At 43.5% G+C, this 15,523-nt stretch overlaps 1 protein-coding gene across 10 annotated transcripts in view; it reads right to left on the reverse strand.

Annotated features, from left to right (window-relative positions):
- Nucleotides 1-15,523, reverse strand: part of LOC119497118 (DNA-binding protein SATB1) — a 72,453-nt gene that overhangs the window by 12,403 nt on the left and 44,527 nt on the right. For 7 of the 10 annotated variants that reach the window (XM_037784980.1, XM_037784987.1, XM_037784983.1 and 4 more), the window contains 2 exons: nt 12,645-12,725; nt 11,697-11,867 (listed from right to left, as the gene is read on the reverse strand). In XM_037784980.1, the coding sequence (XP_037640908.1) occupies nt 11,697-11,867; nt 12,645-12,725 (252 nt within the window). The remainder of the gene's footprint in view (nt 1-11,696; nt 11,868-12,644; nt 12,726-15,523) is intronic. The other 3 variants (XM_037784984.1, XM_037784990.1, XM_037784989.1) reach the window with 1 other exon arrangement.

The following is a 15,523-nucleotide window of genomic DNA, read 5'->3' on the forward strand; positions in this document are numbered from 1 at the left end:
GTTGTGGCTGGCGGGTTTGGAGGACAGGACTGTTTCGGAGGCAGCAGACAAACCTCTTCTGTGTCTGAACAAGGGAGGGAGCTAAAAGTAGGGGGGGAAGACAATGCATTATTGTCTTTCCTCCTCCTTGAACCTGGCAGAGGCCCAACACTGGCAGACAACACTATGCAGATAAATGCAGCCGATAACACGTCTCTCCTCCTCTGAGCAAGCCAAACTGGCGGCTGCACGTGAGCGTTCGACCCGCAAGGTAACGTGTGCTGTGTTGTAAAAACATTAGGCCATGGTGGACGCCCATCTGCTGACGACGGTGGAGTGTTGAAACGTTCCTGATGCCCGGGCATATGCGAATCTCCCGCAACAATAAGCAATAATTGACAGCAAAATTCAGGGCCAGATTTTTTTTTGGGAAGTCTTTATATGCAAATAGAAGAGCTCTGAGTAAGTATACAAATAATCTTTGGCAAACTGTGGGGAAGACAGGGCAATGGAAATGGGGTCAGTGGCCTTATTTGAACTGCAACTCAAATTGGAAGAACAGCAATACTTAGAAAATATAGTGAAAACACATTGTTATCCTGCTCTCAGACCAACCATAACACCATAACACCCTATTTATTCAACTGGTTTTATTCAATTTCTTCTTGAACGTCTACATAGCGACAGTTGTTTGCTCGACATGCAGTGCAACAATTACAATACACTGTATGTTACAGGGATAACATGAGCATTGGAGTGAACTAATAACAACTTACAGAGATGATTTAAGTGCCATTTGTCTCATCAGATAATGGGTCAGGTGAGCAAAGGCCCAAAGTCTAGTTAGTTAGTCTTTTAATGGAGTGTATGCTCCTCTGTGGAGGTGTTCTGGTGGTCCCACCGTCAACGCTTCAAGCGTAAGGAATGAATTCATGGTTCACCGTAGGATTTAACCAGTTGATAATCGTAGCACCACTGCCGCGCCGGATGAATACCGATGGTTCTGTCGGGTATTCATTATATAGCCAAAGTAATCGCGTTTATATTCTTTCACTGGCTATGTGATAGGGAGATGGTCACGGCGAGGGCAACGTTTGCACTGAAAATGACTGCTAGCGAGATCTTAACATACAAATTTGTCTCGCTAAAGGAAAGGAGATTACTGAGCAGCGCATTCATTATATACCCAAAGTAATCGTGTTTGCATTCGTTCATTCACTTGCAGTGAGAGGAAGCTTTGCCCTGGAAACGGCTTTGCTAGATCACAAAATACTAATTTACCTAGCGTTACTGAAAAGAAGATTACTGAGCCTTTTTTTTCAACATGCTCCATGTTGTATTTATAATGCCGTCTCTACCATAGACTGTATATAAGAAGTGGACGTAGTCACCGTGACGTCACCTGCTGGTTTGTGGATTACAGTTTTGATGCCTCGAGTTCGGCTTTGTGGCCGTCGCCATCTTGGCTTTTTGCAACCAGAAGTGACACGAGGGGGTGGAGCTAAGTACAACTGAACGCTGAATAAGACGTCTTTTAGGTGACCAAAATGTTACAATTAGCTTTCATGAACTGAAAACACGCTGTGAAAGGGTTAAAGTAGTAAGACAAAAACACGGACAACTCCCAGACCGGACAACGCCGTGGTAGCTACCTGTCAATCACAAGGTAGCCCCGCCCTAAAGCATCCCCTGCTTTATGGTCTATTTGACTCTAAATGGGACCATAATTTACTAAATGAACATCATGCTGTATTGAAGAAGACTTGAAACTAGCGATTGAGACCATAAACTCATGTTTACAATGTTTACTGAGGTAATAAATCAAGAGAGAAGTAGGCTCATTTTCTCATAGACTTCTATACAATCAGACTTCTTTTTGCAACCAGAGGAGTCGCCCCCTGCTGGCTGTTAGAAAGAATGCAAGTTTAAGGCTCTTCCACACTGGCTTCACTTTTCAGACCCAGAGGTTGCCCTATGGTCTCTACATAGTCTCCACGTCCTGACGTATAGTTACGTTTTTGAGGAGGACCATCTCTACGGAGCATCTCAAACAGCTCAATGCAGGAGCATAAATCCACTTTTACTCAATAACATTCATTCTGGGGATTCAAATTAGAGACTAGAGACGAGTAGGGATGGACATGAGTATTCGAATTGGACGTCGGTATTGGTTTCGTTATATATAAAATAATAAATAGGCCTGGAAACAAAATGAATGTACAGCGCAAGCTATGTAACGTTAAACTTTTGTATCATAGAACAACTAGTTTGATGATTAACCATTTGCGCATCAAGCACAAGGAGAAAAACAACAAATAACAGGCTCATCTCTCATCACCTCATTTACTAGCAGTGTTAGCACACGTCGTTGTGATACCGCCAGAGTAAAGAAGATTAGCCAGCTCCTCATGAAAACGGTGACTGGAGATATGCTCCCGTTAAGCTCTGTGGAAGGAGAAGGCTTCCAAGCTGATGGCGTTTTGGAGAACACGTTACCATCGAAGCGAAGAACAACTACGAAAGTGAAGAAGATGTAACATTATGAAATTGATTGAGGACGACACAAGGCAGCTATTACTACAGACTCGCGGACCGCTCTTACCACAGAGTCATATACCATCATTCGCATTTCAATTCAGTATTCAAGTACTCGAATATGGATATGCCCATCCCGAGTCACTGGCTCACCTCTCTAACCATTTCCATAATCAAATACACGAGTGGACAGAACAGAAAACACACAACACAACAGAAGGGACGAAGACGTTAAATAATTAACATGTTACTACATAAAGGAAATGAACATTTCTCTAAAAATATACTACTTTGTTTAGACCGAATGTAGGGCTGTTCACCATATGGCGATCAAAGAGTTGAATTTATTGTTTTATTTACCTCCGCATCATTTTTCATAACCTCGCCATCTGATTCCAATTCACACGCTGGTCCTGAGTATACATAAGGAGGCATACTACAAAACAGATGGATCAAACGGACATCTTTTTGAAATGACAGAAAGGCCCCGAGGACGGTTGGATTTGCGACTGAGGTAATGGATGATGAAATTTCTAGTTCTCATATACATGAAGCTGCTTTTTCTCTTTAGAGGATTAAAAAACTGAGTCATCTTAAATCATTTGAAAACTTGCCTTTTAAAAAAAATATTCCTTTATTATTAAATCATGTTGATATGACTCTGATGTCTTGTCAGAGTGGATGCCTTCCAGATCCCGGTTGCTAGATTCTGTCACTATCCTCTTTTGTGAGGATGTCAGTGTGCTGAGCTTTAGGAGCGAAATTTGCCAGTGTGAATCATACATGCCAAACAATTAATCTCTAGTCGAGCTGCGACACGGAGAAGTCTTAGCCAAACAGCGAACGTTTTCTGAAGAGGGGTCGCGACCTCTCCAGATACAATAAGCGAGTCGACAACAATAACAGACTGACAGCTAACACGACACACATTGTGGAGGCAAGGCATGACTGTGCAGGAAATGGCCCTCTCTGTGTCAGCACTTGCTCCCAGAAACAATACCAACCAGTTCTGTGTGGCAGTTTACGTCATGGCTGCCGAACCAATAAAGTGTGCGGGGAATTTTCGAGCAACCAAATAGAGGCAGATGGAGCATAAAGAATAACCAAAGGCAAATGACCAGTCCATCTAAAATGGAGCACATTAAACATCTGTGTGGTTGCAGCTTTTTTTCCTTTTTAATCTGCACGTTTTGTTCTTTTGCAGCAAAGTTCTTCACACACACAAACGCACAGAACATATTAACAATAGTGGGAGTTCCCCGCTGCTGCCGCAGTCTACTTGTGTTGGATTCTCAGCAGGATAAGTGCCTTGCTCAAGAACAGAGAACACATCTAATTTAAATCTATATATCTAAACTAAAATTAGATGGCAAGAATGTTTTAATATGTTCGGTATTTGTCCACGGCACTAACAAAACGTTTGCAGGCAACATATCTGGTCTCATGAGAACGTAAAAAATCAATTTAAATATCAGTCGATATCACATTTTAGTGAATTGCGTTCTCTTTGTCCACTAAAGCACTTCAGATTGTTTATGAGCACAAAATGGCTGAAAATGGAGTCAGTGACGGCGCTACAGTCCATGTGCCTCGTTGTAGCAAATATTAGTATTGTTGAAATTGCACCGTAATCTAGTTTAGCCTGGTGGTGGGCTGATATTTGGGCGGCGGCATTGTCTGCACAGCTACACTGAATGTTCAAACACTGTTCTCCCACCACAAATTTACCTCTTGTTTATAATCTTTTCTGTTCAATACTGCTGAGGCAGATGGAGGATGAATGCACAGAAGACAACAAACACACTGAAGATGAGCCGGAGATAAACAACAACGGCAGCAACATTACCAACACAGAAAGTAACCTGCATGCAGTCTGATTCCATCAATTATAAGAGCTTGATTGAGATTTAATTCAAAGCTTGGGTTTAATTGCTAATATCAAAGCATAATTAGGCTGATAAATCATGACTGATCTTATTGAATTAGGGGATTGAAATAGCAGAGAACGTGCAAATTGTCTATGTCAGCTAAATAAGTGTTCTTAATTGGCCTACAAGTTTGCTTCAGATACTAATGAAAGTGAACAAATTTTTCATCCCCAAAAAGAGTGTTTCCGAAATAGAAAGTATTCATATGCGGTTGTTTATTCAGCGCTATGGCTGCGCGTCTTGTTCAACACGGAAATTCGTCTTGAACTTAAAATAGAGTATTTATACAAGTGGCAACAAAGTAAACACACAATCTGAAATGTCTCTCTGTACATGGCTGAAAAGGCAAATTATAGATCCTCCTTCAGGCTCAATGTATGCAGTTTATTTTAAAGAAATAGTGACTGAAGAATATGATGAAGACAGAGTGATGAGGATGGACAGTCAGTCTCCCTCAGAGAGCGAGAGAGATAAGGACAGAGATGGGAGATTGTGAAAGACAGGGAGAGATCAAATAATGCTGGCAAAGTGCACACAAGCACCAGCATGAGCACTTGGATGGGTCCTAATATCTCCCCATGCAATTCCCCCACACTCAGTCACACACACTCCTGTATGCACACACTCTCTCTCTCTCTCGCTCTGTCTCTCTCAGACTGCATCTGCCGGAGCTAGTGGCTGTAGTTAAATTGAAATATTTCCCGGCGTGTGTCAGAAGCATGCAGAATGATAATTATGACAGATCTGATTAGGCGGGCCGAGTCGGGCGGCTCCGGGCTGCAGGTGCGACCTTGTGCATTCCTGAGTGTGTAAATAAAATTAATTACAAGCGTAGGGGGCGCGCAGCGCGTGACATCAGCGCGCACAGGGGGGACTCCCACGGGGGGCACCCTAATGGAATATTTTCCCCGAGTCTAATAATACAGTTGGTATTGACTTGAGGTAATTAGGGGGATCATTAAAGCGCTTTTCCCGGCGTATTTGCCTGCCTGATCAGATTAGCGAGAATGGGCCTCAGAACAAGCCCTGTGTGGTCTGTCAGGAGAAGTGGAGACAGTGGGAGAGGGTTAGATAGCATTTGCAGGAAAGAAAGAGCTAGCAAAATACTGTGCCTGTCACTGGCACAAGGGTAGCATGTGCTAACAAGCAGGCAATAGGAAAGGCTAGTAGGTTAGGCATGTGGCTAGTAGGTTGAGCACTATTCACAGAGAGCGGGCTTGTGAACTATTAGTGTTCGCTCAGTTAACTGGCTTAACACCTGCTCCACAGTGGAAAACATTTGCGTTATAATAAAGCATTAGAGGTGATGACGAAGAGACAATTTGGAGTCCTGACAGTTGGAGCAGATTCCTACTTTGGACTGCAGGGTGGGAGGCCGGCGAGGAGGAGGGAGTGGGTTGTGCAATTGGAGACAGATGGGGTGAGAGGTGGCGTGTAAGGCGTAAGTGAGAGAGATGGCAGGAGAGACACAAAGTGCTCTGGGCATGCTCAGTGAGACCCGGGGCTCCTGCTAAGAGGAGGAGGGTTCGATGAAACAGGCAGTGGGGAGAAAACAGGCTGGTGGGAATTCCACTGTCCATTAAACAATAAGAGAAAGGCTCATTTCAGAGGGAGGGGAAGACTTACCGTTTGCAAGATAATTCATTCGCTAAATTAATTATTCAGACAGCTGGGTCTCCAGTTCAAGAAATTGTGTCTTTAATAATAGAGAGGATCTGGCCTAGCCTGTTTCCCATGGCAACCTAATAACCAAGCAGGCACAGGAGATAAATAAATAAATCAATTAATAAACAGTCACGGCCCTTTTAGATCCCCGGGGGTTGTGATATGCTCACTCTGATCTGCCTTATTTGAGGGAGAGAGAGAGAGGTGTGGAGAGTCCACAACAAATAAATAAAGACATCTTGATGCGTACGAGAAAAAGCACAACTTATGAGCTAAATTTCACTGTGCCTCTAGCAGTTCTTGATATTAAAAAGTATCTGATAACATCTTCACCGTATCAATTTTTACTATCCTAGGGCGTCATTTAATGCCATTTGTACACAACTCTTCATGCAGAACATGACTTCTAACACACTGACCCCGAGTGGCTTCTCAGTAACAGACAAACCTCTGAGCGGTCACAATCCAGAAACAGACACCCAAAAGGTCAGCCATCTGCCTCTCTTGTTAAGCAGCCATTGGATGGAGCAGAACGATAGAAGTGGCATGTGTGTGTGTGTGTGTGTGTGTGTCGCTGGTCTGGTGTGGCTGGGTGGGTCATGTGCTAAATATCTGAGATTAAAGCTAAGAAAAGCGTTCAAGCCCCCATAAAACATGTACGACCACTAATGGGATTCAACCCGTAACAGGAAATTAGTCATTTTCCCAACATGAAGGAAGTGGTTCCAGTTATTCTGTCACCCTCCCTTCCTACTCGTATCAGTGCCCCCACCCACCTCCACCCACTCCCCCACCTCTCCAGACCAACAAGGCACTCACTCCCCACCCACCCCCCTTCACCATCACAACCCCCCACCCTCCACTCCAGGGACTACCGTGCCAGGCGGGTGCAGGGTGACAGATGGCATACACCAACCTCCCCCCTCGCTCTCCCCTCCTCGCTCTCCCCTCTCCCCCCTACTGCACCAGCCCCCTCCGCCCTCCCCCCCCCTGCCCGGGCCCCCCCGGTGGCGCAGCGGCGGACCAGATCAGTGCCATTCTGTCTCATTAGAGCCTGGCTAATTAGCGTAGCCTCTTCCAGGGGAGAATGAGCGAGCGCGAGAGAGAAAGAGAGATGGGGGGGGGAGAGAGGGCGGTGTTGGTGGCGGCGACTGCGTTCTGTACTCTTCTGGTCATTGAGGAGTCGGAGGGCTTTGAGCCCTGTGGTGCGCGGGGCTCCCAGGGTGCTTGTTTTATGACAGCAGGGACTCTGATTCCATCCGTTGCGCAATTCCTCTCAGGAAGCGTTCGGAGATGTTTCAACATAAAAGTCATGTCAAAGGGAACCCGCTCCCGCCCTCAGCCTCGGCTAACCTCCCATCGCTCATCTGAACATTAGCCGCCCTCTCTGCCAGGCTAGCCAACACAGCAAGCCTCCCCTGTTAATGTGAATGAAAACAAAGCACGGTAGCTTTTGCTAGATAGCCCGACTGAGCCAGTTAATAATGTTGACATCAACTCCAGGCTATCCAGAGCACGGCTTGCACCTCCGCAGGCTAAAAATGAAATGGGCCGTTTGGCGAATACAGCTTCTTCTGGCAGTGTCGTCGCTGGATTTGAACCAGTAACACGCAGTTGTTTTCTCCAAGTCTGACATCTCCTGAAGCTAAATGGAGACGGAGCGTTCTTGGAGCGTTCGATCAGTTTTGAGTCATTGAGGAATGGATCATGAATAATGATTCTGATTTTTATCAAAGACTAAATGTAATATCTGTCCTAATAAATCAGAATTGCAGCGCGGATTACTTAAAAAGTACGTATGCACAGACTTGAAGTGAAATGGCGACCATTAATCTGATAGAGTAATATGGCTTGGGTTAGATTCACTGCTCTATAGTTACTACTCAGAATATGTGGCAGTAAAAGAGTGATTGAAATGCAACATTGAATATGTGAGAGAGAGGGGGGGTGGTGGTGGTGGGGGGTGGGGGGCAGTTACGGGGTGGCAGAGGCCTGCTGTGGTTACGAGCCCTAAGAGAGGACGCGATGGCTGCGTTCCAGCAACCCCCCCAAACACACACATTCTAATGTGCCTGCACATAAACCCATATCTATATGCAGTATATACACACACCTAAGCACACACTCAGTGGAGCATGCACCAATCAGTAAACTCCTGTTTACAGCTTTTCCACCCGGGGGACCACTACCGCTATGACCTCCTTCAACTCTTCTTTCTCTCCCCTCAGATCTCCATCGCTCTTCTTCTTCTTCTTCCCTCCTCTGCTGCATCATCTCTGAATGAGGCTGTACACAAAATGCGAAACACGACATGGCACACACACATACCCCCCGCTATACTGTATATAGGGGGACTGGTACCAACAGATCCTGGTCACCTGATCCTGTGCTAGCGTAAGCATGCTGGGAAATCCTAAGCTGAGCTGAAGAGGTTGAACTGCACACCAAGCTGACAGGACGGTGCCAGTCTCTTCCCAACCCTCCCCCCACGGTTATTTCCCTGGACCCCAAATGGGCATCCTGCCAGTCCTGCCCATCCTCCATCCTCATCACCAACCACATCCACACTGCACTCCCAACCTCCGTATACCAGCAGTCTCTGCTGGCATGGTGCTCTATACCCAAGGCTTGGATAGTGTTATTTTTCTTCCTGCAAGGCTGCAAACCTCTCTGGACTTAAGCTGTCGTTTACAACATGTCATTTAAAAATACATTCTGCCATTCTGCCTGGCTGGCTGATTCACACTATAGTAAGCTCATAAACAATTAACACTGACATACTCAACAGCCAGTATCCCAGCTCTGGTCGCATGAAGTAATCATTTCTTTACTTCCAGCAGTGGCACCACCAATGCTTTTTCTTCGGAATAAGCAGAAATGAGATTCTAACCTGAGTAGAGATTTAATATTCTGGATACGAGTGACATCTATTTTATCAGATTTTAAACACCTTAAAACCAGCATCACCTCACCTACCTGAGACCATTACACCATGTGTGAAATTCTATGGATATTAGTTAATAGCGTGAACAGAGGAAACCGCCGCTGTTTACAGATGCAACTAACTGTTATTTTCATTATCAATTAATCTACTGATTATTTTCTCGATTAATTGGTTGGTTGATAAAAAGTCCAAACCCAAACACATCCAATTTGCAATGATATAAAACAGAAAATGTGAAACAATGAGAACAGACGCAAATAAGAGGAAGTTGGGACCAGCAAATGTTTGGCGTTTTTGATTGTGAAGTGACTCAAATGATGGATTGATTAAAAAAATAGTTTCCGATTAATCTCTTGTTGATCAACTAAACGATTAATTGACTAGTCGTTGCAGCTCTACTGCTGTCACAACAGTCTCATGGCAGATTGTGAAATAGTCACGAAATAGAATCTATTTGATTCGTGTACGAATTTCCCTGTTTGCCTATGAATGTCAAGCAAGACGAATATCCGCTCCAGTCTTTTCAAAATAAAACTACTCAGTTAGGTTTAGGAAATGATTGTGGTTTGAGTTAAAATAACACCGGAAGAGGCTTAATGGAAGTTAAGTGACAAATAAATCAACTTTGACTTGTGGTTTCATACGGGACATGAACACCGGTCACCTGGGCAAAAGTCCAGTGTTTTTGGCCTATCCATCCACCTCGACATCCTCCCTACGCCGCGTTCGCCAGTCTTTATACTTCCTGGTTCATAATTACGTGGATTACATAGGAATTGATTTTGTGTTGACCATCATGAAAAAAACGTGAAATCTGTGTCGATGCACACGAATCAATACATTACATTTCGTGACTATTGGCTGTCAATATAGTATAACGTGGAAATCCTATGACTTCTATTAATTGTATGCATCTCCAACCATACTGTTGGACTCACGTGAAATCGGGAAAGTAAAATCCATATAGAAATATCTGCCCACAGCTAAAACTAAAGAAGTAAAACTACAATCTCATCCAACTTTAAATAAAAATGCTGAATTTTAGAAGATTTTTGTGGAAACAGCAACTGAAAAACTGGGTGCTGGTCTCTGACTTTTCGGGTTCAGAGGTCCTGATGGGGAAGAGCAGGCCTGGCCTGGCCTGGCCCGGCCTGGCGGTGCCGGTAGCTGTGGCAGTGCCGGCTGGGTAGTAAGGGGGGAGACCAGCTGCCCGGGGAGCGCCCATTACGAGATGGAGCCAGAGATAAGTGCTCTCCCAGGCCCCCTTTCACAGGCATAATTAGCACACTTCTTATCTGCTGCTCAATTCACATTCACACCCGCCTGCCATGAATGGAACGTGAAAGAGAGGCAGAAATCGGGGGAACGAGAGAGGTAGAGGGGCAAGGCAGAAAGATGGGAGCGAGGTGGAGAAGGCACGGTGGAAACCTGTTCCCAGACAAACCGTCATTTGAGAAGAGAGAGACATGCACGAGTTAATACCTCGCTCTCCCCCTTTCTCTTTCTCCAATCCTTCCAAGGAGTCTTTGAACTCCTTAACAAAAACAGTGGTTTGTGCATCAAACTGCAATTTGGTAAAACAAAGCTATCTGAGGGTATAATCATCCTAATCAGCAAGAAAAAAATAAAGCCTTTGCAGATATTTCTAGATTATTCCGCCCTTGGTGATCTATTTCTCCCCCCATCGTCTTCATCAAGCACAATTGTGGAAATCTTCCCAACTCCTCCGACAGACAGGCGGAAAACCTTTAATAATAACTCCTTAGTGCTACACTTTTTAAATTGCTTTTAATATAGAGTTAAATTGGCGGTGTGTTTTTCTCTTTTTTTTCCTCCCTGTTTCCAACACACACAGGCAGGTATTGTGTGAGCGCCCTGCTCTCTGGGAGAAGATAACAGAGGCCCCATCGTCTTACTGAGCGGAGCTAATATAAACAGGTTTGTTTGGTGTTGAAACACTGTCGACTGCTAAACTCCAAACCCACAATAAAGAGGACATGTGTCATTATGTCGATAAATCACAGCGGTGATGCACTGGGGCAAGTTCTGCTACGGGATGGATGTCTTTCTACTTCTTTGCCTTTAACTGTGTAAATATTATGATCACATATGCATCTAGTATTAAATATTTTATGATCTTTTTAGTGATTTCTGTACAGACTGACTGTCTCATCGCTGAAGGATCTTTATTCTCCTGCTTTGGTTTTTGCAAGACATCTATCAGCCGTTTGTGTGTGTGTGTGTGTGGACACTTTGAGCAATATATATGCTATATATGCAGGTTTAGAATTTCATTTTTGGGATTTATGGCACATCAACACTGCTGTAAGAGCTACTTTACAAAGTAAGATCATGTGAAATGATCAAGAGCATTTACACATTATTTAGTAGGAAAGTGAAATCCTTGTTTGACAGAATGATTTTCACAGACTAAGTTTTGGATATTGAATAGAGACCATGTTTCACTGGTGAAAGAAGGAAGAAAGCTCTTATTTTATAATTGTAGCTTGAATCAAAATGAAGTTTTTTTAGGAGGAAGACAATGACTGAATGACTGACCAAAACATATAGTTGATGTATTGGCTTTGGTAATCAGAAAGCCTTTCTCCTTCCTTTTTGCATTCAGTGTGTGTGTGTTTCAGTACCTGGCTCTTGGAGGCGGCCACCTTTGCGAACAGGGCCTGGGAGACTTTGGCCCTCTTCATCTCCTGCTGGATCTCGTCGTAGATGGTGGAATTGATGTTGAGGATGCAGCTCTCTGTTTTGCCGTTCCACTCGCTGGGCAGAGGCGACGGTTTCACCTGAGGAAGGAAATCCTATATAAAATCATAAAGATGTTTAAAACTCAAATACGTTGTCAGATATTGCATTTAATATCATCAGAGTCATGTGTGACAGTTAGTATATTAAATTCAATGCATCGGTGCATGTTTGGTAACTGAGCAACAAGATTTCTCTTTATTTTTCCAGACGTTTTGATACCAAATTAGGCAAAAAAAAAAAAAGGCTGCTTCCTCTTAGTCGACTAATCTGTCGTTTTGGTCAACTAAGATTTCTTTAGTCATTTTTTATGCTTTCAGAGAATTTTGACCTTTTTTTTCTCATAAAAAATGATTCAAACTAATTAATTGATTATCAAAATAGTTGGTGATTGATTTAATAATTGACAACCAATCGATTAATCGTTACAGCTCTACTGTCGATTAAATCAACTCATCGATTAGTTGACAAACTCGTATGAGTGTTAGTCATCTGAGAATTTCTTTGATTGAGAATAGCCCTATAAAAAAAACACAAAAAAATCTGTATTTGACTTCAGTATCAGTATTAGATGTAATTCAAATCTTTGCGATATGTAAAATACGGTGGTATTTGACAATTATTCAAACAAAAATTGCTCAAAATGCACTTGAAAGATAAATCCACATGCTGCTCCTATGAATGTTTCCTGCTTCACAAGCCTGTAAACACCGATATAGAAATAAATGACATGTCGGGAGATAATAAGCCTCCGTGTGTGTATTGTCTATGACAATGTGTGCGTTCAGATTGGTGGAGGTAGAGAGGTGAGGTGGGTGGAGTTATCTGCTTACAGGGGAAAGGCCCACGGGGATTCGGGGATTCCAGTCCTCAGGCCGCACGCTGTTACAGTCTTCCCTCCGGGGCTGCATGGTCTGGAACACAACACAAACCGTCATTTGTTCAAGCTCACATGAGGAAAAAAGAATCTGGCTAAACACAAAGCGTACACACACACTGGAGTGTAGATTACACCCACGCACGGCTCCGGCGTTACTTTGCTCAAAAACACTTGGATGTGTTGTGAGGAATGTTATTATTCCTACGTCAAGCTGGTGATTAAAAAATAAATGCAAGTCAAGTGAAATCAAATCATCTTCATTCAGCGGCTTGTTGCATCTTGACAAAAATCCTTTGACAAGTTAACAAGTATCCTAATAAAAGCATTAACCACGAACCATTAGCATATGAATCATTCCATACGAGCCCTTTTGAAAGGAGACATCAGCGGGGTTGGGTGTGAGTACAAGTACATTCAAACAAGCCATAATAACACCAACAGCTACTAACTCACGACACAGCCTGTGATCAAAAAACATATATATTCAAGAATTTGTCTAGACGCCTAATACGAACTCCCTTCATGTGTTAAAGACAATCACATAATCCTAAAATTTGTGGTGAAACTGGAATGTCGGAGCATATCGGGGCCTTTCATCCCGTTTTTTACGACGGCCCGACATGGGCTTGTCAGTCTGAGCGCGAGGTTGCCATGTCAAGCTAATTGTTAAGGCTGGGACGTGCACTAACTGGCTTTGGGGGAGCCGAGCCGACCCATCAGCACACGTGAGAGAAACATACCTCTGCATCTGTTTTTATGAGGCCAATAAAAACCCTCCTCTGTCTCTGGCTCAATTGCCACCCTGGCTGATTTATGTGCTTAAATTCACACCGCATTGCTCCATAGGAGAGGCTGGCAGATGGCCAGGTGTATGAGTGTGTGTGTGTGTTTGTGGGTGTTCGTGTGAGAATTGCCTTGTGTAGAAACAGGTCTGCATGATAAATGTTGATGGGTTTAAGTCATACAGGTGAAGTATATTAGGCCTCAAGATATTCTATTGATGTGCCAACAGTGTTGTGAGTGATGTGGAAATAAAAACCACAAACCAGAGGATCTGAGTTTTGGGTCATGTTTGAAATAGTTTGTACACAATGTAGTAGTCATTGCGTTTATTGTTCAGCTTGCAGATCTCTTTCTGCGTTGTTGTGTATCTCTACAGCTCTGTAAGCTGGTCCCAGATATGCTAAAAGTACATTCATTCTGTTAAGGAAGTGGCTCACTGATCTCTAATTCACCTGATGTGATTGATGAAAATCTAAAAACTAGAAGCTGTCAAAGTTAACGTGAGAATAACACCTTAACGCAAATCTGTTTTAACGCCACTAATTTCTTTAACGCATGAATGCAGCTTGATATTTTCAGGTTTTAAAGCCAGAGTGAAGATACTGGCATCATATGAAACTAGAAAACATAAGAAATTCATTGGTGCCAACCATGTCATACTAGCTTGTTGCGAAGGAATCTAAATAACGCTCCAAACTTCTGCTAAATTTTGGCGAGGAAAAACTGTCATGGCCATTTTCAAAGGGGTCCCATGACCTCTGACCTCAAGATATGTGAATGTAAATGGGTTCTATGGGTACCCACGAGTCTCCCCTTTACAGACATGCCCACTTTATGATAATCACATGCAGTTTGGGGCAAGTCATAGTCAAGTCAGCACACTGACACACTGACAGCTGTTGTTGCCTGTTGGGCTGCAGTTTGCCATGTTATGATTTGAGCATATTTTTTATGTTAAATGCAGTACCTGTGAGGGTTTCTGGACAATATTTGTCATTGTTTTGTGTTGTTAATTGATTTCCAGTAATAAATATATACATACATTTGCATAAAGCAAGCATATTTGCCCACTCCCATGTTGATAAAATTATTAAATATTTGAGAAAATCTCCCTTTAAATGTATATTTTGAGCAGATAAAAAATGCGCGATTAATTTGAGATATTGTAATCGATTGACAGCCCTACTAAAAACTCATAATTCCAAATGCCAATCTCTGCACAAACAAAACGTTCTTGTGCAGAGGTCCACTCTCTAACTGAATGTCTGTGCTGCACTGAGACAGCCTCTGATTGTAAAGATGAGCTGTGAACTGCGAAGCGGCCCCCGTTTAAGTTCAGCACCGCTGCTTCAGAATGCCACTCTTTTTAGTTTTTGCAAAGACAGCAACTGGCCTCACGCTGAGCAGTTTCAGGGTGGGGGGGAGGTTTCCATTCTGGAGATGTGTGGGCCTGTGCTTCTGTCTTTCTTCCCTCGTCACCTAAATAAAAGCCAAATCTTCACCGGGGACAGGACAGAGGAGGCCTTTATCCGCCCGTCACCTCCCAGACGCAGCTGACCGCACTTTCAAATAGGCTTAAGTGGTAGAAAGTTGCCACATACCTTTTAAATGAGGGACACTGATTTGCGGTGAGGGTAGAAAGTTGTGCTGCGATTTTGAAACGGGGGACTGACTAAACGATGTTTGATCTTTAACGGAGCTTGTCATCACTGAGTGAGCTCTATTTTTAAAATGGGAGGGCTGTTAATGCTGCCTAATGCATGGTAAAAGGTCAAAATTAGCACAAAAAATTATCCATCATTTGTGCACCATTCTCACCTGTGTGGTGAGGTGTGGGGAGGATGAAGAACTCATTTACATGCAGGGAGAATGTAAAGTATGTTCTCCGGTGTGCACGTTGAATGGGCTTTTATTTATTGCACGTGTTTCCAGAACAGGTAGCAGCCTGATACAATGAGGCAATGTGAGGTGTGTAAGAAAAACAATGTGCTAGGGCGGTGCTTGTATCTATACAGTACATGCTGTCTTCACATGTAAACAGAGCGAGTC

Source organism: Sebastes umbrosus, chromosome 11 (genome assembly GCF_015220745.1).
Source record: "Sebastes umbrosus isolate fSebUmb1 chromosome 11, fSebUmb1.pri, whole genome shotgun sequence".
NCBI lineage: Eukaryota > Metazoa > Chordata > Actinopteri > Perciformes > Sebastidae > Sebastes > Sebastes umbrosus.